The 22500-nt window shown below is 39.2% G+C and overlaps 2 protein-coding genes and 1 pseudogene across 2 annotated transcripts in view; 2 read left to right on the top strand and 1 right to left on the bottom strand.

The window, feature by feature from the left end:
- Positions 1–8076, bottom strand: part of LOC138022376 (ER membrane protein complex subunit 8-like) — a 15292-nt gene extending 7216 nt beyond the window's left edge. Inside the window, exons 1-2 of the mRNA XM_068869498.1 lie at positions 7789–8076; positions 4057–4133 (exon numbers count right to left, since the gene is read on the bottom strand). Coding sequence (XP_068725599.1) covers positions 4057–4133; positions 7789–7983 — 272 coding nt within the window. The 5' untranslated portion in view covers positions 7984–8076. The remainder of the gene's footprint in view (positions 1–4056; positions 4134–7788) is intronic.
- Positions 8077–13034: 4958 nt separating this feature from the next.
- Positions 13035–13877, top strand: LOC138020864 (uncharacterized; annotated as a pseudogene).
- Positions 13878–19173: 5296 nt separating this feature from the next.
- Positions 19174–21176, top strand: LOC138021486 (uncharacterized). The gene is made up of 2 exons (XM_068868370.1): positions 19174–19490; positions 20602–21176. The coding sequence occupies exons 1-2, from the start codon at positions 19257–19259 to the stop codon at positions 21100–21102; spliced, it is 735 nt and encodes a 244-aa protein (XP_068724471.1). The 5' UTR covers positions 19174–19256; the 3' UTR covers positions 21103–21176.
- Positions 21177–22500: the final 1324 nt, after the last annotated feature.

The following is a 22500-nucleotide window of genomic DNA, read 5'->3' as shown; positions in this document are numbered from 1 at the left end:
TGTACAGTAATAATTACACTGAAAATTGTTTGGATTGAAAAAATATCTCTCATTATGATTCTCTGCAGTTGAAACCTTCCAAGTATATTTATTTACGAGATTTTGTTTAATATTTAATAAATATTTAATATTTAATATTTCTATAGCGCTTTTTACAATAAAAGATCAAAAGCGTTTATAATACTCATGTGTATACATGTACAAATTGCGTGAAACACTTCAACAAAGTAATTAAAAATATGTACTGCACAGACTGGAGAGTGAAACATTCCAAGTTCTCTTCTCTACCATGAAAAAAACATATGTGCATACATGTATCTCTGACATCCGGTCTGCTCAGGAAACTGCACCACAGAAAAAACCCATGGCACATGCATGCATGTTATTTACCATGGCATGAGCCAAAGGAGCCCTTGCTAGTTCTAATCTAATTCATCCATAAGCTGGCTTACAGAAGCCTCTAATTTCATTTAAACAGTCCATCATTACTTGTGTGGTTATGACAGATACATGTAAGCCCTCGGAGAGCTGGATTGAGGTGAAAGTGATGTCATTTACTAACTAATGTAAAAAATGCAGTGTGTGAATGGGGCGTACATGTACTTAGTACAATCATCATTATGTATGCAGAACAAACATTATTTTGACAATCTGAAAGCCAAAAACTCTTGTGCTGCATACTAATTAAGCTGCATTCACACAATTCATTTTAAAGCCTGCGTGTAAATGACATCACTTTCCACAAAATTTCACCTGTTGAGCATTCAACGCAAGTACAGTACCGCTCAAAGATAAGCGAACCATCAAACGCGTTTGCGTTTGGCTTTCAACGCGTTTGCGTTTTTTTTTAACGCAAACGCAAACGCGTTGACCAAAGTCATTAACTTTCCGAAGTATTTGCATCACAAAAGGTTCAATGATGCGTTCGAAAAGTAATGTCACAAAATAAAACACAGTCTCGTTGCCTGGCTATACAAAGTTCGCGTTGCGGCCTCATAAAAACAAAAAGGTTTGTGTTTTCGGATTTTTTCACGTCCCACAGCCGTGTCATGTAAACTGAAATTACAAAATAAAATTTGAAGCGACCAAAAATGATTCTATGACAAGCGTAATGAAAATCCATGATATAACGCACCGGCAAGCAATTGTAAACACGAGAATGCCAGCCGAAATTATGTGAATGAAGCTTTTAACAACATGAACCAAAAGCACCGGGGACAATGAATTTGTTGACATTTGGAGTGGTAGTTTGCTTCAAAAGTAAAATCATTTTAGATATTATACAGAAACGAATTACACATTGCGCTGTTTCAACACGGAGATGAGAAAATTCCATGCGACAAGCTCAAAAGACTTTTTAGTTTCGCCGCTAAAAAGACGAAATTGCTAAGGTTCCCTGATTATTAATCGATAATAACTTCATAGTTCTATTTCTTCATTTGATGATGTAAGAATGATCTCCAATAAAAGCTGTGTTAAAATTGACTTCATTGCAAAGGCTGTTTACGTAAATGTGCGCGGGGCGGAGAAGAATAAAATAATAATTCATTCGTTGTCACACAACCTTTTCACCCCAAGCGCAGACGGCATATATTATTATTTTGCTCCCTTTTGTGATAAAAGCATGAAACTTTGTAATAATCCCTGGAAGGCAAAATTAATTGACAACGCAGTAATTCAGCACCAAAGCTCACCACTTCACAAAAGGTCAACAAAAAATAAGAAACCGAAATTTCAAAATAGATAAGGCGGCTATATAAAGATGTGCAAATATTCGACTGATTACTCTCTGTAGTCAGTACCGCTCTGATCAAGTGAAAGGAAACAACGCGGCGAACTAGCCATCAAAGCTTACTGAAAAACACATACAAACAATTTTCGTCTGGACTGAATATCGATCGTTGATCGATTGTTATTTGAGAGTTTTATAATGTCCGTGAATCTGTTGCGTGATAGTTGCTCGACGATTTAAACTGATTCATGCATATGCAGCTGCATGTTATATCAAGGTCCTGATGCAGTTTCGCTTAATATGTGTTCTCATTGAAACATTCTATAAAAAAAACCCAATGCTCTAAGATTATTTTATTGTGTTTAGTTTTTGGGGTAGTAGAAGTATAATTTCGCTAGTGTAGCGATCGCGATCAAGCGTGTTCGTGTTATCTGATACAAGAAATTCGGAGAAACAAATCAATAACGCGAATTTCTTCTAGCCGCTTAAACAAGCGCATCTTTTTTTGTTCCTGAAGATTTCTTTTCCAACTTTCCATTGATTGATAGTCAGTTGATCACACTTGTTCACTTTCCATCGCTAAAATTGCAGTCGCTTTGTGGCCGTAATTTACATACCAACTTGTAACACAATGCAAAGGTGCCAAACTTGAATAACAAAGGACAAACGCGTTGAAAAAAAACTAGTTCGCAAACGCGTTTCTTTTTTTTTCAAACGCGTTGGCTCTTCGTTCCCAACGCGTTGTCAACGCGTTTGATGGTTCGCTTATCTTTGAGCGGTACTGTACTTTGGAATAGTGAAAAAAAAACAGAACTGATTTTTTTTCATCGTAGAAGTACTTTCACAGGCCTTCTGATATTACGCGATGGTGCAATTTTGCACAATTCATGACAAATTGCATACCGTATTTATTCAAAAGAACGCACAACATTCATAAAATAAAACATAAATCAACAAGTTTCTTAGGAATTACTGCATAAATACACCATTTTTAAGATGATTTACCTTGGAAAACAGCTAAAAAGTCTGTTACCTTCGATTTCGTAAACATTCGAAGTTCAAGGCGTTATTTTGCATGTTGGGGGCCTGGTACGAGTCTCATTTTTAAAGAGTTGCCTATTGATGTAACACAAACACGCGCTTTTGTTCAGATTAGCAAATCTGTTCAGAAAATTAATATAATACTGCACATAAAAACAAAGCGCAAGAAGCTAGTCGTAGCATACAGGAATATCAATAATTACGGGGGTATTGATCATTCATTTGGCATGTTAGTTGTGTCCTTTCAACTTTTAACGTGGTGCACCGATAGTGCAGAAAACTCATTTACCAGTACATTGATTTAAATTAAATAACACTGCAATGTACTGTGGAATTAACAAAGGCACTGTTCCACAAATGCATTATGTTTGTGTTTTCATCGGACTGATAAGATTTTATGACCAGTGTTACAGCAAATTTTCAGGGACTCTAATTACATTCTTCAATAACTACTGTAAATTAGAAATGTTAATGTTATTGCCTATGCACAAACAAAAGCTGAAACATTTCAGGATTTGTACAAATGTATTTTGTTCAAATAGAATGAGAAAAAAAGAAAGCAACAACATAAGAATAGAATGGAAAAACAAAAGGAAAAATATTGTGAAAACAGCATTGGGCATTGTGCACATGTTTTGATCGTTTTCACTGCCATGCAACAAAAGACAAATTCGAAACCATTCAACAAAAGAAGCCAACAACTTGAAATGTTGTTAAGACAAAATAATATACATTTACCACCTCTCCAATTCTCAGGTCTGTGCGGTACATGTACATAGTTCAAACACATGGTGACAATTTGGAAATTCAAAATGCTGTATTTTCTAAATGTCTAGCTCATCTTCAACCCTCGTTTAGATACGGAAAATATGCGTGCCTGTAAATACTTCAAAAATTACATTTTAAATACTGGGTACATTGGTCTGAAAACAGTTCTATAAACTAGTGGCTTGTATTAGCTTCGATTGGTCACCAAGAAATGTCAGAGTACTACAACTGTATTACGTGAGTTGGGTTCAATGAGTAGTGTATTGTATGTACAGTAAATCTGGTGAATGTTCCAAGGAATTTTGTGTTTTTGACAAAGTATTCCCATTTGCCCAAAGTGTGTCACACATGACCATCAGATCACCTGCGGCTATTTTCGATTTACTTCATCTTGTGGAGAAGAGCAGTCATTTCCCCATGAAACTTCACACATTTCAATGGAATCTTGAAAGATTTTTTAAAAGTTCCTCAGAAAGTGACTGAAGAATAATTTGGACCACAGTACAACAGCTTACCTATTGTCATAAATGTGTTCATTTGCTTGATAATAACCCACTATCTGTAGACCACTCTGCTTACAGTAAATATCAACCTATAAAACAAAAACACAGGAGTCAGGCATGCCATCCCATCAGCCCTACATGTAGTAATGAATAAACTAATGTAAGTCCTACTTTCTATGAATAACAATAGCAAAGAGAGATAAATGTATGTTTCCATGTTGAAGAAGTTACAATAGATAAATGTATACTGAAAAGAGAACAGAATTACATGTGTACCATTGAGAATTAAATTTGATATAATGGTCTTGACCACAAACAGGGCACCATCAAAGTTGTCAGAAGACAAAGAATACGGTACCCAACCTCCACATCTACTGTACATTAAAGGTGTAAATATAGTGTACCTTCATTCAGGTACAATATTATGAGCCTTAATAACCTTTTGTGCAATAAGAATGCACATTTTTGCCTGACCACTTCTCAGTACATGTGTACATGTACATGCACTCAGTCTGATGTTTTGATCACTTTGCTATTGACTTGTTTCACTTTATCAAAGCATCGTCAATTTGTCATAATTATTATAATGAGACACTTAACACATCACCAGATGAGATATGCATGCACATGGATTGTGGGAGAATTCATGATCAGCAGTCTTTGATCTTAAAATGCCACCCAAATAGACAAAAAGAGGCATCCGTAGACCGTATTCATAAATGGCGGCCAAGAAATTATTCTTTTGTCTTGATGCTAATCATCCTCACTAGCCTCATTTTGGAGCAAAGATTCTTTTGAATTTGTTCGTGCTAACAAGGCTAGTGAGGATGATTAGCATAAAGACAAAAGAATAATTACTTAGCCGCCATTTATGAATATGGTCTATTCCCAGCAGATATACAAAATGCACAAAAAGGAGAAGTTATTGTATTTTACTTAATATGAAGGGTCTTCAAAATAATGCATGGAACACTTACTGCACCCCCAACAGTTTTCTCAACAATCTGCAAAAATGGGGAAGGTAGTACAGTACATGCCACATGGTTTCACTCCAGGATTGCCATTCATAGGTTATTATTTTTAAGGAAGTACTGTACACTGCACATGATTAGATACTAAGACCTCTCTTTACTACAGCTGTATGGAAATCTCCCACAGTACCTTTTTTAAGCTCAAGGATAGTGAGACCTAGTAAAGCAGGAAGTTAATGCCATTAATTGTTTCCTTTTTTTTTTTAGTGCTGAGAGAACAAAATTAATAGTTTTTTTACTTGTTCTGACTGACTGGAGTAGTGGTACAAACTTTACACTTCTTTATTGTTAAATTTTAGTTTTTATCCTTCTATTCGCTATTCTTTTATATTGTAATATCAATTACACATGTATGTTGCTAAATACAGTGTAATTATTAATAATAACTTCCACGCATTCTTCCACGCAAAAGATATTGTAAATGTAGTTTACATGTAACATCAAAATTCAATTTACTTTATCTTATGGAGGCCAGTATTGTAAAAGATATGTACAGTATGTCCAGGTTAAAAATGTTTAGACATTTAAAATCACTTTGTAGAGGTGTTCTCATTTTTATGACCATCCACACTGCTTATTGCTGAATAAATGTAATTTGCCAGTGAATTATTGCATATGCATTTAATCTGTTTTGTCTCAAGCTTATCTGTACATGTACATGTACATGTACTCGTTAAAAGGAAACGATGATTATACTGTGCGTGAGTACAATGTATAATAGGACTCTTGTTTAGCCTTACATGTACAATGTAGATCATCCCTGAATATACAGTATTATTAAAATTTCAACCTCGGATAATGCATTTCGCGTGCTCTGATTGGTTCACTCAATCTCGGTTATCAGCTCATATACCTTAGTTTGACCTTATATGGTAAATGATGGCGCTGAGTGTTGCTAAACTAAAACTTTTTTCGCCGGAAAGCGAAAATTCTCTTGGAATAAAGCCAAAAAAGGCAAATAAAACTTTTTTTGTGTGGAAAGCTTGGAGCAATCCCAACATTTAGAAGTACGCGAAAAGGCACTGAAATCATTTTGTGATGAGCCTACATCTGTCAGACCACAGGGTATTACACAACATGGCTTCTTAATCAAGTTTTTTTTGATTTTGCTCGGATGTTCTCGCCTTTTTTCGCTCGTATTTCGTACTTCCAAATTTTTGGAGTTTAAGGAATTTAATAAAACAATTAGTCCATTCGCGCTTGTTGGATATGAGATTGGTTATAGCCAACTCGGCGCTATGCGCCTCGTTGGCTATTTACCATCTCATATCCAACGCGCGCTCATGGAATAATTGTTAATTATTGCTAATTGGCATTGATACACTGCGTGAAAGCTAAATGTATGACTTATTCACCATGTGAACTCTCACAGGATATTCCACTTAATTTTACCACTCAGCACACACAAGGTTTGTTTGCAATCACTTCTAGAGATTACTTAAGCAAAAAGCTCATTATTTCCTCAACTTGAAACTTGATAGGTTAGTCTTGCATGAATGAATGTAAACCAGTTACATGTATGCAAAACTTTGTAAACACGAATTTTCAAAAAGCACTTTGATAACATTCATTGCAGGGTCAATGATAAAAAAGACTGTGATTGCATGTGGTTGTTATCAATCTACAGAAAAAGTACAGAGAAAAAGTACAGAGGAATATTACGCCAGTTGTGATTTGCTCAAACATAGAGTTTCAGGGGTTTCAATAAGCACAGACAGCTGACGAAAAGTGTCGGCCGCTCTGCTCAGAGAAGTCGGCTTCTTTTTCCCCTAATTAAATTGAATTAATTGAAGGATTCCTTCAAACCTAAAGTAAAATTCATTGTTGATGGACTTAAATGTACTTTTTTTAACCTCAATTTCAAAATAATTATCAGATTTGATACTGCTATCTTCGAGCTACAGTGAACAGCATTTTTGCCTAGACCAACAGTCACATTTCTTTTACATAATTAAATTACGTTTAGTTACGTCCGCAAACATATAAAGACCAATCATGTTGAGAAAGCTGCAGTTAGGATTTCAGGATCAGAGTTATTTGACTGATTTTTTAAGGATGAAGCTCCTTTTCAGCAAAGGCACGAAACGTTTCTAGGAGATCAGATGCTGTTTTCTTTTAAGGTGAGAAAATCACTGGTTTGGCATCCATTCTAGATTGAACAAACCCGGGTCACCAGATGGTGGCTGGATGCTCCCTATATTGTCTGTAGTCTTCATTTTCTAGCTGGTGGTCAAAAGAGTTTTTGCAAAATGACGCCTAAAACGGCTCATAACAACAGAAAAACATATAATAGTAATGTAGGACTCAGTTGACATTTCGTTTGATCTCCTTATTGTATTATTTCCTTCAAACTTTATTTTCGAGGCAATTCACAACCACAGTTGGCGTAATAGTCCTCTGTATTTTAATTTTTTCTGTAGATCGATAACAACCACACAAACAGAGGGTTGTCTACTTGCGGTGATTGTAACACTGACCACAAGAATCTGTCCCCAATGCAGTTGATTGAATAACTGCAACTATGGACATATGCAAACATCCTTTAAGCTCATTAAACATCTTTTCAGGTCCTGATAAACTTTAGAAAATTAAACGATTTCCTTCTTCCAATTATCGTTTCGCTACCCACACTTTTAATAATAACAGAGAAAGGTAGTAAATATTAACCCCGAAAGCTTAAATATTTTGAGCAAAAAAATTACATTTCCCTTACTCTTGCTAGGGCTACTTCTAACATCGGCGCCAATCCAAGGCAAATGTGAAACAAAGGGATGGCATCTAACACATAAACTTCACCATCTTGAACTGTTTCGTCTCCCAAAAGGACTCCATTAACTGCTTTGTGAGGGTACTTTGAAGTATGTAAGAGGATCTTGGTGTAAGCTCTTGGTGATAAGTGAAATTTCATCGTTGTTTAACGCAAATGTGGCTTCAAATCAGGCGTGAAAATAGATGATTAATCTTTATATTCGGCCGCCATGATGATTCTGGTTTGCGCGGTGCTCGGTAACCACGCCAATTTGTCGCCATTTGCAACAGTTCGTCACGTGACTTTTTTCCACAAACACGATGATTCCACTGGTTTCATAAAATTATTTTTCCAGAAGTAAAAAGGGCAGCTCAAAAACAGCTATCATGCTGATTTTCGTCAGTATATCGTTTAAACTGGTGTTGTTACGGTTGAAAGAATTCATAAGGATTTGTATGAGAAAAAGGCGCTTTGCCACCCAGTCACGCTTCAATGATTGTCATGCAAATCCTTGTATTTTTCTAAGTTTTTGAACCGCTTTAAAATTCTTCCTTCAAAATATGAAAGTCTGAAAATTTCCACCCTTGTACATACATTCTTGCTTATTTGACCCATGGTAAAAATAGGAATCTAAGCTCTGCTTGTGTCGCGTAATTATGAAAGATTACACTGGAGAGCAAAACTATCCTATTTCTCTGAAAATTTGTATTCTGGCTAAGACAAACATGATCTTTCCATTTCTGGAATTCATAAAGTGCGAGCTTTAAGTTCACCAATTATCAGTCATGTGACCAGTTTGTTGCGAACGGTTCCATTATTGGCCTATTGTTAACTGGGGAACGGGAGGTTTGGGATGGTGAACTCAAATTACAATTACTGCATGTTTTGTTTCTCTTTGTAAGTTACTTTTTCATTCTGTAAGGATGAATTGTTGCGATTTGTCATGCGTTAAAACCACTGCTCGCCTCAAATAGCTGTAGCTAACTGCGAGCAGTGCCGGGAGAGTGGAACATAATGAGCCCATATCTTGTATGCTCAAACATTCCTAGACACAGCTATACTGGTATGCAGTATATAGGGCTATACAGCTGTTCTATACACAACTGTACAAGGCTATGTACAATAAATATTGTAACAAGAGAAAGAGTTGCACATGCATTTATACTATGTGGACAACGCAATCGATGCGACATACGTGCAGACTTTATTTTGAATGGCTTTGAACAGACTCGGAATTATTTCGTCTACGCTTCAGTTCATTCGCCTACATATCTTAGCAGGGAAACAAGATCGAGATTATCGAAGATAAGAAGCATCTTTAATATCTATGCTGCTGACCTTCTTGGCCGTCGAGGACACTATAGGATCTTGTAGAGGGGTGCAAAGTTTGTGTCACCGACTTGTACGTTGCCCTCTCTGATTTTGTCTTGCGTATCCATGACGACTGTTGTGGTCCCCTTATCAGCTTTTTCAATGTTCACCTTTTTATTTGCGCGTAGTGCGGATAGTGCTTGTCGTTCTTGTGCTGACAATTGTCTTTAGCATTGCTAAAGGATATTGAGGCAATTTCTAGGTTAGTGCGTTCCAGGTAGCTTTCAAGTGCCATAGAAAGTTGTAGTGGCGATTGCCATGTTGATTTGATATGGAACGGGTGAAGGTTGCTTTCGCGGTCAGCAAAGTGGTATTTTAGGCGCATGTTTCTGGTGAAGTTGTTGAAGTCTTTTAAAATAGACTATCATTATACTGGTTTTGGGGAAGTGGGGATAAATTTCAAGCTTTTTGATAGTAAAGTTTATGTATTTTCTATAGGAATTGATTACGGAACTTTGCTTGCTTTCTCACCTTCGTATGCATTACTGTTACGTAATACCTGTCAAGTATGCTTGTTTTCTGTACCACATGGGAGTTGGGTGTCATAGCATGTACTGGTATATAGTCCGGTAATCGTATGCTTCTTTCACTTCTCACGTCACCAATACAGCTTTACTGTATTCTCCTTTTCCCGCCCGCCCTCCTTTTCTTTTGTGTTAACTTGCAAGTTTACTGGCTTTTGGTTTTTATCTTTGTCGTTGCTAAACGTTTCATATTTTCGTCTCATCTTGCGACCTACAGGTCGTCTAGGCTCTTGTGCACATGGGGACTGCTTCAGGTGTGGAAGGTCGGGTCACTGGGCTGAAGATTGCAGGGCCTCCAGTTTTACCTCCGCCCTTTCGGCCCGTACAAGACAACCGCCTTTGCCCCAACATCCACTACCACAAACGCTTCAGGACCGGACTTAAGGGATCGGACAATCCTGAGAAATACGACATGTTTACGGTACTTCAGGTACTGAATGGCTTTGAAATCGACGAAAATCTAGGACAGAGTAAGAACGTGAAGGGAAATTTAAAGAAAATTTTGGAATTTTGGGTTTTTTTAGGTGCTTCATCCTTCGTATTAAACGTAATCCAATTTGGCTATCGTTTGCCTTTCTGGGATGTACCACTTGCGTATTATTTGAAGAACAACGCTTCTGCCCCAAAAAATGTTGAGTTAGCAGAGAATTCTATCACAGAGCTACTGGAATCCGAACGCATAAAGCAGCAGGTGTCCTGTAAATCAGTTGTCGTCAACCCTTTTTCGGTTTCTGTTCAGCCTAATGGAAAGAAAAGGTTAATTCTTGATTTAAGATATGTTAATCATTTCATTAAGAGACTAAGGTTTAAGTACGATGATTGGAAAATTGCTTCTCTTATGTTTCATAAGAATGGTTACATGTTTTCTTTTGACCTTAAAAGAGTGGTTATCATCATGTCGAGATCTTCCAACCACATCAAACATTCTTAGGGTTTTCATGGAATTCTCAAGGCGAGACGCGGTATTACATTTTCACAGTTCTTCCTTTCGGCCTTTCTGCAGCTCCTTATATTTGTACTAAGATACTCCGCCCCTTGGTCGGTTGGTGGCGAGCTAACGGCATTTACATTGCGATCTTTTTGGACAATGGTTGGTCCATTGATGACGACTAAAATTCAGCAAAATTTATAGCTAGTCGAGTCCGTTCTGACATACATCAAGCCGGTTTTATAACAAATAGCGAAAAATCAATTTGGGAACCAATGGAAACTATTACTTGGATAGGCTTAGTTTGGAATTCCACTCTAGGTACTATTAGTATTACTCCCGCAAGGGTTCAAGCCATCGTTGATTGTGCGACTTTCATTGAAGCTCAAAAATTCTCAATCTCGGCTGGACAATTGTCATCATTTATTGGGAAAGTGATGTCTACAGTTCCGGTTACTGGTAATTTACCCAGATGACGGTTTGCTATTTCCGAACATTGATCTTAGACGAGTATTGAAAGGAAGAAATAGTTTTCTGGAAGAACGCAATTTTTACGCAATTTTAAAAACTGCTTCGTTTTCCACAAACCTCAGAAAGTAACTTTTTCAGATGCTAGTAATATTGCCTGCAGAGCTGTTACCTATATCAATGACGGCGAGCATGTTTGCCATAAAATGCGGTCACAGGACGAAAGGAGTAGAAGTTCTACATGGAGAGAATTAAGTGCAATCGAATTCTCACTTCTGTCTTGTCTCCCTATTTTATGTACGTCATATGTTAAGTGGTATACAGATAACCAGGGCACAGTTAAAATCGTTGAGGTTGGTAGCATGAAACTCGAGTTGCACACACTTGCCTTAAGGATGTTTAAAATACGTTGTGAACACAGTATTCATTTAGATATTGAATGGATTTCCAGGGACCACAATGTCACAGCAGATTTTATTAGCAAATTGGTGGATTTCGACGATTGGCAGGTTACTGAGGATGTCTTCAAAGATTTGGATGGTCTCTGGGGTCCCCATACAGTGGACTGTTTTGCCACATATTACAACAGAAAAATCGCCAGATATTTTTCTAGATTTTGAAACGTCGGGCATCGATGCCTTTATGCAGTCGTGGGTAGTAGACATTTGCTGGTTAGTTCCGCCAGTTTATCTTATTCCCAAAGCAATTGCTTATATGTATAATCAGATAGCCATGGCACCCTGGTTGTTCCACTGTGGAAGTCAGCCGTGTTTTGGCCCCTGTTAACCAATGTTTATTACACTTTCATCCAAGATAGACCAATTCGGCTAACTCAATGTTGTACCCAATTCAAATCTTTTGGGAATAAAACGTTTTGTTCCAAGTATTTCCATATCATTTAAATGTGAATGCTTCATTGTCATGCAAATTCAACACATAAAGAATCTTAACCCCGAGAGATTTGAATTCGGTACAACATTGAGTTAGCCGAATTGGTCTATTTAAGAGTGTTCTCTATGCCTCAAGCTTTGATGCACGGACGGAGTCGTAACTCTATTCTGGTTTCACCAACTACTCCGGGATATGTAGTGGTTTTAAGATTGAATTTCGTCTTTTCGGGCTAAGAAGGGTTGACCGTTCGGCCATGATCTACGAGTAGAAATTTTGCTGACTATGAATAGCATCTTGGCAGTGCTGCGTTATTTATTTTCCTTTGTTGGTCGTTATTTAATGAGGAGTAAACGTGCTAATTAACAATTAGACCTGTAGCCCGCAAGGGCTACGGGTCAATAGCCCATGAGGCGAAGCTGAATGGGCTATTGACCCGTGGCCCTTGAGGGCGAAGGGTCTAATTGCTTAAGTATCACCCAACTGGTCCGACAGAAAAGGCAATAATAAAGTTAGCACATGCAAGTTGAAGAAATATCTTTCTGGAAAGAAAACGAAAGAAAGCATCACGCTTTTCGCTACTCGAGGACTAGTAGCGTACCCAATCAAAATGCAGGATTTGCATTAGTCCACTAGTTGGGTGATACTAACAACGAATAGCACCGTACCAGTTTCGTGTTAGTTATTTCCTTCTTGACAATGTTTTAATGGGTAGGATATGTGTTGACGAGTACCACCTCAATGGTGCTGTGTTATGTTTTTTTCCCTATTTGGTTTTCGATTAATGAACATTAGTTGTGCTGACAACGAATAGCACCTGTACAGTGTTATAGTATTTATTTCCTTTTTTAGCCACGAATTAACGAGTTATATTGTTGCACCTCTACAGCCTTCTGTTATGTGTTTTTTCCTTTTGTTTTCTTCAACAGCCCATCTCTGCTCAGTCCTGTTGGGCAGGTCTTTACAGATCTTTAGCTCCCTTTAAGCTGCGCCTCATTACTGATCAGTTAAAGTCAAGACAACCTTCGACGATGAACAGATATTTGCTTGAGTGTCGAAAGCTTATGATTTGGTGCAATGATGTTACGGTTCAATTCGTTTTGCCACTGGAACATATTGTTTTAGCGGCCTACTTGTCTCAGCTTCTCAGGGAGTCTGGTTCTCCCAACACTCTTTGTATGGCTTATGCTGCACTTGTTTGGCTACATGATATAGTAGATGTAACTTCTCGTAATAATCTTTAACCGGAGTGTGTAGAAATTTCGTTGAAGCTGCGAAGTGTAATGGTACGCAACGGGAGAATAGGAATCTCCCTGTCTCCGTTGCTAAATATGGCAAGGTAGCCGGACGCTAATCTAATAGATCTACGAATTTCAGTCATATTTCTCTTAGGGTTTTCCAGGTTTCTTCAGATTCAATGAGTTAGCATATATAAAGACTTCACACAGATTTCGCACATGACCATATATCCATTGTTATACCAAGTAGTAAAACATGTCTACAGGGAAGGTAGTAGGGCCATTATTGCACATACAGGCAATGCCACTTGTCCAGTTAACATGGTCCTTAGGTATATGTCTGCTGCAGACATGGACACTAATTCATCCGGTCTCCTAATCAGGCAGCTAATATTTCAAAAGAGTTCTAATAGTTATGTCTTAGGGAATAAGGGAGGTTCGTATTCTGGGTGTCGAGAGATCTTTTTGGAAACTCTCAAAACTCTAGTTTACGACTCCACACTTTTTGGGTTACACAGTCGTAGGTCTGGCGGTGCAACCGCTCCTGTAAATTCATCTAGCGGCCCTGTGTCAGACAGGTTATTACAGTTGCATGGAAGGCTATCAGTTTCATCCAGCCCACGCATTCGATTGTAATCATAAGTCCCCCACACGTGCTAGGACACGCGAACGTTTTTGACAATTTTTGTATGATTATAAACAGTGTTTTCACTACAATTTAACTGTATCACAAGTATTGTCTAGTGTTCTAGCTTATAGGTATTTAGCTTCGTTTATCGTAGTCTCTGTGGACAAAAGCATTGCATGTAACTGCTAATACCCATAGTTCTCGAATACAGTAATAGAGCTTATGTTGGCTCCAATCCAACTTGACTGTGGTTGTTGTGTTGTGCAAGTTCCTATAGCGGTTCAGAAAATAATTTTAATGTGTGCGAAGGCAGTGAGTTAAAATGAAATTTCATTTTCAGTAAGAGATATACACCCAATTGCAAAAACTTTGTCATAGAAAAATGAAAAAAAGCAAAAGCCAAATAGGAAATAATTAGGCTAATAAGCCCAATGAATTCATTTGCAGCATCCATGCATGAACGTCGTATTTGCCTGTTGGAATTTGCTATTGTTCTAAAGCTGGAAAACAATAAAAAAGATTCCGGGGAAATGCAACGGCTGTAAATAAATCCAACCTGCCCGTGAGAATGTGCTTAATTATAGCCTAATTAATTCAAATCCTATTCAGTTGGCTTTTTCCCTTTTTCATTTTTCTAAAGCCCTGGCCAAACTATCGAACAAAGTTGGATTCAACACTCCAACTTTGTTCGATCCAACATTTTTCGACCGTTTGGCCACCCATGTTGGATGATATTCGTCTAACATTTTTTGCTCGATCAAGTGTTGGATAGACTTTGCTTTTGATCAAACATAATATTACACTGCGACCAACAATTCTGCTCGACGCAACAATGTTTCAGTGTTTTGCCGCTCTTCCAGCAAAGTTGTGTCCTGAACCTAGTCACGTTCGCGTTACTAGCCAATCACGAATCGCTATTTTATTTTCAAGCCTAGCCTTCTAGCATTATTTGCAACAAAGACGGCGGACAAGGATCAACAGCCAGAAACATTGATCAGCGAGAATGAAGCAAGATGTCTTTGGGGCACTTTTAGTCCCCTAATCACTATCGCTCAGTTCTCATCATCTCCTAAACGCCGATGTATTTTGCAGTGAACATACCCCTTTGTACACGTTCTCTTAACCATTTTTTGGATTTTCCTCGTTTGAATCCATCATTTCCGTCCTCAAAAGGCTGCAGTAACACAAGCGCTACGAGCGGTTTCTGTTTCAGTGTTAGCGTCATATTTATAAATTTTGCGCCAACTTGAACTTGACTGAATTGGTCAAGCAATGTTGGATAGTGTTTTGCCACTACCTCAACATCTACACCCAACAATGTTGCATGTGGAATCCAACTTTGTTCGATAGTTTGGCCAGGGCTTAAGACAACGTTATTGCAATTAGGTGTATTTCGTATTGTCAGAAACCCATAACTAAACATGCATACCAGCGTAATTTTTACGACGAGCGCATTTACGTTGTATGATCACGACGCCCTGTTTGCAGATCCCAGCTGGTCAGGATTATCAGCTAATAACAAGAAGAAAATCGAGAGAAATAAATTGTGCCGAAATTCTCGAACTCGAAAATCTTTGGAAATGTTCGCCTGATTGTAATCGGTTTCGTAAGTCAGTTTTCAACAGAAAGCTATACTCCTTTTCAGTTTCCACCGCACAATAAACTTGAAATTTCAGTTTCCAAGCCGGAAATTATTGGTTGCTCTATTTTACGTGTAGGTACAGCTTCTTGGCAGATCCAAACTCTTATCGCCGTGTTTTTCAATGTAACATCATGACTCCTGCAAACTTAACAGGACAGGCAAGACACTACTCATTAAATGACCCGTATTGTTTAACACTGTCAATGGGGAGTCTACACGAAAAGCTGATGTTCCTTATAGCTCTAAACAGTCTCCTTTGTTTTGTTGTAATCCTGGAAAATGCTCTCATTCTTGTCGCTCTTTACAAGGAATGCTCACTACATCCTCCATCCAAGCTATTGATTGGTAACTTGGCTACGACTGATTTTGCCGTTGGTATCGTTGTAGAACCTCTTTTTCTCATTTATCTCATCTCGTTGTCCACAACCAGGTGGAATATTTGCAAATACGCATTTTTTAGTCTTCGGGTTGTAAGTTGCTCTATAGTTTCGGTATCTTTGATTACACTTACAGCGATAAGTGTTGACAGATTTCTTGCTCTGAAGTTGGGACTTGCTTACAAACAAGTTGTGACTGTAAGCAGAACCTCTTGGGTATTGATCATTTCATGGACGGTGTCCATTGCTTTTTCGACGATGTATCCTTGGAAATATCTTATAACTATCTGGTATGGAGTAAGTATTATTGGACTGTGTGTTACAGTAATCGCCTTTTGCTACACAAAAATACTCCTTACTTTACGGCAAAACCAAATCGACCGACTAGAAGAAAAACCGAAGAAAACAGTTTCACTGAGAAGGTTAAAATACAGAAAGACATTATCCAGTCTTATGTGGCTCCAGTTAGCATTGGTGGTGTGTTATCTCCCACAAGGTGTTGTTGACTCTATTGTTAATGAAATGGATGTAGACCAAGATTCACCCATTTCAAAAGCAAGGTTTTTCACCGCAACGTTAGTCTTCTTCAACTCGTCTCTAAATCCAATTCTTTACTGTTGGAAAATCCAAGAAGTTAGAAGGGCAGTGAAAGACACAATCAGACGACTTTTTTTGCGTTGATTTGCTATACGACGCTGCCCTTTAACGATATGAACACAAACGCTTCATTAATGTATATAAGAAAACTGAAAACGTTGTCTTAAGTTATGTCACCTTGATTTTGACTGCCAATTTTTTCTTATTTTGAATTGTTAATTTGACGAAGAGAAATACAAACCATAACGAAGTGCCAGCGTTGTAAGAATACAACTGAAGAAACTTGCTATAAAGTTCTTCCAAACTAAATATATGCAACTTGCTTAAGACTTTCTTTGTGTATCGGGCTACTGCAAAATATAACCACATAATGTAACAATTTCAAAAAACCTATAGTGCATGGTGGAATATTTCTTGCATTAAAATACGGATCAACGTGTGCACAAGAAATGATATAAGATCCTTTCATGATAGATTTATTACCACGATTTTTGTTTTCTTTACAAAGTTTATTTTTCTGTAAGTACGGTAACAGAGTTCACGATCATGATTGAGAGAGTTGATTTTCTGAGCGAAAGATCACGGCAGTTAATTAAACAACTTTACCAGCCAGACAAAATCCAGGTTTGAATGGGACTCAAACCCAAGATGCGTTGCGTTGCCAAGCCTACTGAGATCTGGTAAATTGAGAGTTCGTTTTATACCAAGTAAGAGTGGACCAAATATGGACCAAATGGTGGCTTGACTGCAATCTCTACCCCACAGCTTCTCTCTTGACTGAGGGAAAGAAGAGCTCTGGGAAAGCATTAAACAAAGTGTCTTCTCATTGGTTATCGTGAAGAACAACCAAAAGCGTCTCTAATTGGTGCATTCATGTTAGCACGAGGAGTGAGCAGGCGCCGCAAGGTTCAAATAGCCAATTTTCAGCCAACTTTGGCTATAAGAACCCCACGGCGCATGTTCTCCTTCATAGAATTTCCCAGAACCTTAAGTCGATCCCAGGCTCTGGTAACGAGAATGGGCTTGACCGCAGTGCACAGCGCAACCGAACGGTTCTGATTACGAGTACCATTAAGCCAGGCCTTTTTTCAACAATAGCTCCAAATTCCTTAGCTGCAAAATAAAATCCATGTAAGTTCAAGAGCCATGAATTGTTTTCACACAATGACGTTTTATTTCTGAAAGAAAATCAGACTCCAACATGGTTTCCAGTTTCTTTCCGGCCACGGTTAGGTTAGGTATAACCGTTTTCTGTTAAAAAATAGGCACGCAATGCGTACATGTGGCAGTGCAGTAACGTGCACAGCTCTTTATTCCATAATTGTCAATTGAGCTGCGTTTTGTTTTCCAGGAGATTCAAGGTTTGTCTTTGCGTAATATGTAGCTCTAATTGCACATGGTATTGTTTTGATACCATAAATCACAGGAATGTTATGGCAGATGTCTTAGGTAAATAGCCGGGCCCTGAGAATACATGTGGTTACTAGTAAAATACTAAACCCAGAAAGATTGAAGAAAATAAAAGGGAATCGAGATACATTGGCTTCTAGGGTGACATGTTAATCATTTTCAAGTTCCCTTCTTTGCACCTCAAGTTTAAGCGTGTCTGAGCTTTTGACACCTTTCCAAGACACATTTGCACTGAAGTCAAGCGCTGTCGAGCGGGGTTAGCATTTGGATGGGAGACCTCAAAATGCATGACTTTCGGTGTGAGAAACATGGCATCGAAAATTCTATTTTAACGCTAACGATGCAAACTAAGCAAGGTACAGATTTTGTTAGCCTGCTTTATATAAAACAAGTATTGATGAAAAAGTAAATAAACATTGATATACAGTTTTTAGGAAGAGCAGAAGCAAGTTTTCAGAAAGTGTCGATCAAGAATAAATTTTGAACCGCGAATGTACAAAATTACCATCGGCGAAAAACATTTTGGGAGATTTTTGCTACGTTCAATTTTTCTATCGTACTATTGGCTGCTCAAGTAAATCGCAAAATCGAAAGTGAGATCGAATTCAGTGGGCGCCGTTTTCATGTTACCTTGCGTGTTTACTCGCGAAACAAAGGACACATGTGTGTCAAAATGATGGCAAGCCACCGGATTTTCGTTTTTTTAGTTTCGTTTTTTCTCTTTCAAGTGTTTTAAAGATTGACAAGAAATGTGCGAACTCAACACAAAGATCACAATCGCCCATCTCTCGAGGTTGACCATTGTTTCTGCAAAGTCCAAAATTTACTCTCCTAGATTAGGTTATTTAAGACCAGGTAATTCCATCGTTTTCGAAATAGCAGCTGCTTTATTATTCATCAGCGTCACACATTCTTGCCAATTTTGGAGCTCATTTTGTTGAAACTCAAGCACGCTTTCAACAGACCTGTTTATGTTCGTGAGTTATGCACGCGCTGCAGGGCCTATTGTCACCACGGACTTACACTCTTCCTGCTGATTTCTACCGGAAGTTGCGGTGCATGTTGGGTTGAAAATTGGGGGGAACTAGCTCCAGTCTCCCATTGTAAAAGTAAGTAAGTGAGAAATTTTATTTAACCACATATCGCATATGAGCGATAGCTCGTTTAAATGCAAATGTGTCAGAAAAATTACAATGTGATAATTTAGATAATCTTACATGTACAAGTAATGAGTGAAAAATAAGAAATAAAAACTATTCATACTTCATTAATATTCATTAGCCCTCGTGCGTATTATATAAGCATGAGTTAATTATTCATAGTTGTCAGTTTTGCCTAACTTTGGTTGGAACCGTGTCAAGATGACCGAACCGGAGCGTCCGTCTGACGTGAACGTCCCGTCGAGCGCTCAGCGAGTTTTGCAACCCCTTCAAGGTTCTGTTCAGCAAACCACTCCGCCGTCTTCGTCTTTATCTCAGGCTGGTGCCGGGACAACATCGGGAACAACTGCGAGCGGCGAAAATGTGCTCCAGAGTTCGTCACTGGGAAACGCCGCGGGGCCGAATGTGCCGGATAATTCGGCGGTGAGCCTTGAGGTATATGTCCGCTGCAATGTTTTCCTTTTAGTTTCGTATTTTATAGCTGGGGTTCGTCGGTATTTTTTTTTTTTTTGGTTGCATCACGTTGCATTTTCTTGTTTATGTTTCCTTCCGGTTTCTCGGGAGCCGGTCTTAATTTTCGTGCTTCGAGCACGTGATTGTTAACTTATTCCTTTGGACTCGCCGCGGTTCGGTTCCTCAAATGTTGGGGGATAGGTTGTTGTTTTATATTGTGTTTTTTTTTTCTGCTGTTGCTCTCGTTTATTCTTATGAATTAGGGTTTGCAATATTTGGGAGCTGTTTCTTATTTTTTGTTCGGGACGGGAAAAATTAGCTATGCCATTGACACCCTTTTTTCAAAATTGTCCCTTGGGAAGGGCGCGGGGCGTGTGGTCTCGGCCAGGGTTTGTTTCTGTTCTGAGCCACGAGGTGGCGTCAAAGGGAATAATAATGGAGAATTATTAAAAAAAATGGTTAGGAGCGATTGTGCAGCATGTCTGCTCTGAGCCACGAGGTGGCGTAATAAAGGAAAAAACGGTCGAGGACCGATTGGGCAGCGTGTTTGCTCTGAGCCACGAGGTGGCGTGAAAAAAAAAAAAAAAAGGAAGGAAAATGGTCGAGGACCGACTGAGCAGTGTGTCTGCTTTGAGCCACGAGGTGGCATGGAAAAAAAAAAAAAAAAAAAAGGGAAGAAAATGGTCGAGGACCATTTGAGAAGTGGGTATGCTCTGAGCCACGAGGTGGCGCGATAGAAAGTAAAAAAAAAAAACAAAAAAAAACAAAAGAAGACGGTCGAGGACCGATGAACAGGGCGTCTGGTCTGTTCGCGGAAATAGAAGGCGTTAGATCCATTTCAACCAGACCTCGTGGAGGAGAGGAGGTTATTTCGCTAGGTCACTTGGTGGCCGTGTGCTTTATTTTACGGGTTGTGAGAACTGATGCGAAGGTTCGTTGTAATTTTATGTTGGGAATTTGGAATTGCATCAGGGTATGAAATAATAAATTTAAAGGAAGAGGATATGTGATTTCGAAGGATACAGTCTCAGTGTAAAGTAGGGACTGGCTTAAGGATATCAAGGAGTTATATGGCGTTTTCTCCTTTTGTTAGATTCCGAACACAACGGTCAGTTCACTCAAGAAGGAGTTGGATGAGTGGAAGAAGAAAATCGATTCATCGGCAATCGAGTGCGCGCTGTCTACTCTCCAAATGGTGATCTCGCGCCCAGCTGCTCTTTTTGATCCATATGCGGCGATCGCCGCCCTGGATGAAGTGGTTAATGTCACCAAGGAAAGAAAGGATGAAAAAGCTTTACGATTTGAAGTAGTGCTGAGGCAGTGCCGTCCTTTATTAGGCAACCCGTGCCTTCAACAGGTGTTAATAAAGTTGGTGGCGTCTAAGGATGAGGCCGAGGTGGCAAAGGTTATTTCCAAGGCAACTAAGCCGCACGCGGCAGTAAGTCAACCTTCGTTCACTGGACGGACGCGTAGGCCTCCAGCTCCATACCAAAGGCGTGGCTCCAATTACAGCCCCAGGCCGCCGTCGGCGAGAAAGTGCTGGGTGTGTGGAAAGGCGGGTCATATTTCGCGCTCTTGCCCAGATAAACGTTAAGATTGTGAAATCATTGGAAGTTTTCCTGTTCTGGAATGGAAATCGGGATTGTCTTGATATTTGTATTGACAATAATAAAGTGTTAGGGTTAGGGTTAGACACTATTAAATATGTGATGTTTTATTTTTTTCCTTTAGTCTGTGGTCTCGAGGTTGGGAGAATGACCCCACAAGCGTTTTGCCTTTAGGCATGCCCTTGAGCCCGATTACTCGGGCTACGGTGGTCATTTCCTCCGAACTCGGATTTGCAGTCTCCATTTAAGTACGTCCTTTTGATTCTCTTTTTTTTTTTTCGGTGTTTTGGTTCTAGCCTAAGTCAAAACGTCTCAAGGGAGATACGATGACCTTTATGCCGTTAGAGGCGGAGGAAAGAAGCAAGCATGGCAAAATCCGATGGTTGTCTTGGGAGGGTAATCCGAGTTCGGAGAAAATGACTTCAGAAGACGCTTGTTTAACCCATGTTCAAGGCATTGTTGCGGGGGAAACTCCCATCTTACGGGATCTGTTGTTTCGTGATCCGGACTCCTTTCGTTCGGGTCAACTTCGTACTCGAATTGAACTCTGGGAAAAAATTTTGGCCGGGTACGAACCTGCGAAGGATGTCTTGGAATGGTTGGAGCATGGGGTGGATGTCAAGAAGTTCATGAAGCCCTTTAAGGGAGCTTTTATGGGCATAAAGTATGAGAGTGCGGAACCCCCTACTATGATTTTCAAGAATCACTACTCCTGCAAACAGTTTTCGAAGTTTGTTACGGAAACAATTTTACAGCGTATTGAAACAGGGGCGATCCGTGTTTGGGGTAAAGTGGCTGAAGTGCCGCCGCCCCATCTCGTCCTTCCTATGACGATTGAACCGCAAAAGCCAAGGTTATGCATGGATGCCCGGTTTTTAAATTTGTGGATGGCAGACACTCCCTTTTCACTGGAAACGCTGGTTGGGGTGCCTCGCTTCGTGTATCCCAACTCCTACATGAGTAAGATTGATGACAAGTCTGGTTATGACAATATTTTGCTTTTTACTAGTTCTCAGCAGTTTTTTGGTATTGAGTGGCTGGGGTGGTGGCTCGTTGCAGTTACGCTACCTTTTGGTTGGAAAAATTCTCCGTTTGTTTACCAGACTGTGGGTTTGGGTCCGACAAATTTTTTCAGGGGTTTGGGGGTCGCATGTTCTCTGTATATTGATGACCGTTTGAATGGGGAACTGTTTGCTGTGAAGGGGTTTTGGTCACGCCCATTGTCGGAGAGGACGTCGGAATACAGCTATCAATCTGCGGTGGCGGCTTTGTATATAGTCTGTTCGGTTCTTGTAAACCTCGGTTATTTTTTGGGCCTCTCCAAATGTGTTCTTGGGCCTGTAACTAGGATTTGTTATTTAGGCATGATAGTGGATTCTGTAGCC

This window comes from Montipora capricornis, chromosome 10 (assembly GCF_036669925.1).
Source record: "Montipora capricornis isolate CH-2021 chromosome 10, ASM3666992v2, whole genome shotgun sequence".
In the NCBI taxonomy this organism is placed as follows: Eukaryota; Metazoa; Cnidaria; class Anthozoa; order Scleractinia; family Acroporidae; genus Montipora; species Montipora capricornis.
This window is presented reverse-complemented; position numbering and strand designations above follow the sequence as displayed.

Bases quoted from the DNA above. Each gene is read 5' to 3' on its own strand.
- LOC138021486 (XM_068868370.1), top strand. From the start codon at position 19,257: ATGACCGAACCGGAGCGTCCGTCTGACGTGAACGTCCCGTCGAGCGCT. The intron at 19,491-20,601 runs GTATATGTCCGC...TCCTTTTGTTAG, and splicing joins ATTCGGCGGTGAGCCTTGAG to ATTCCGAACACAACGGTCAG.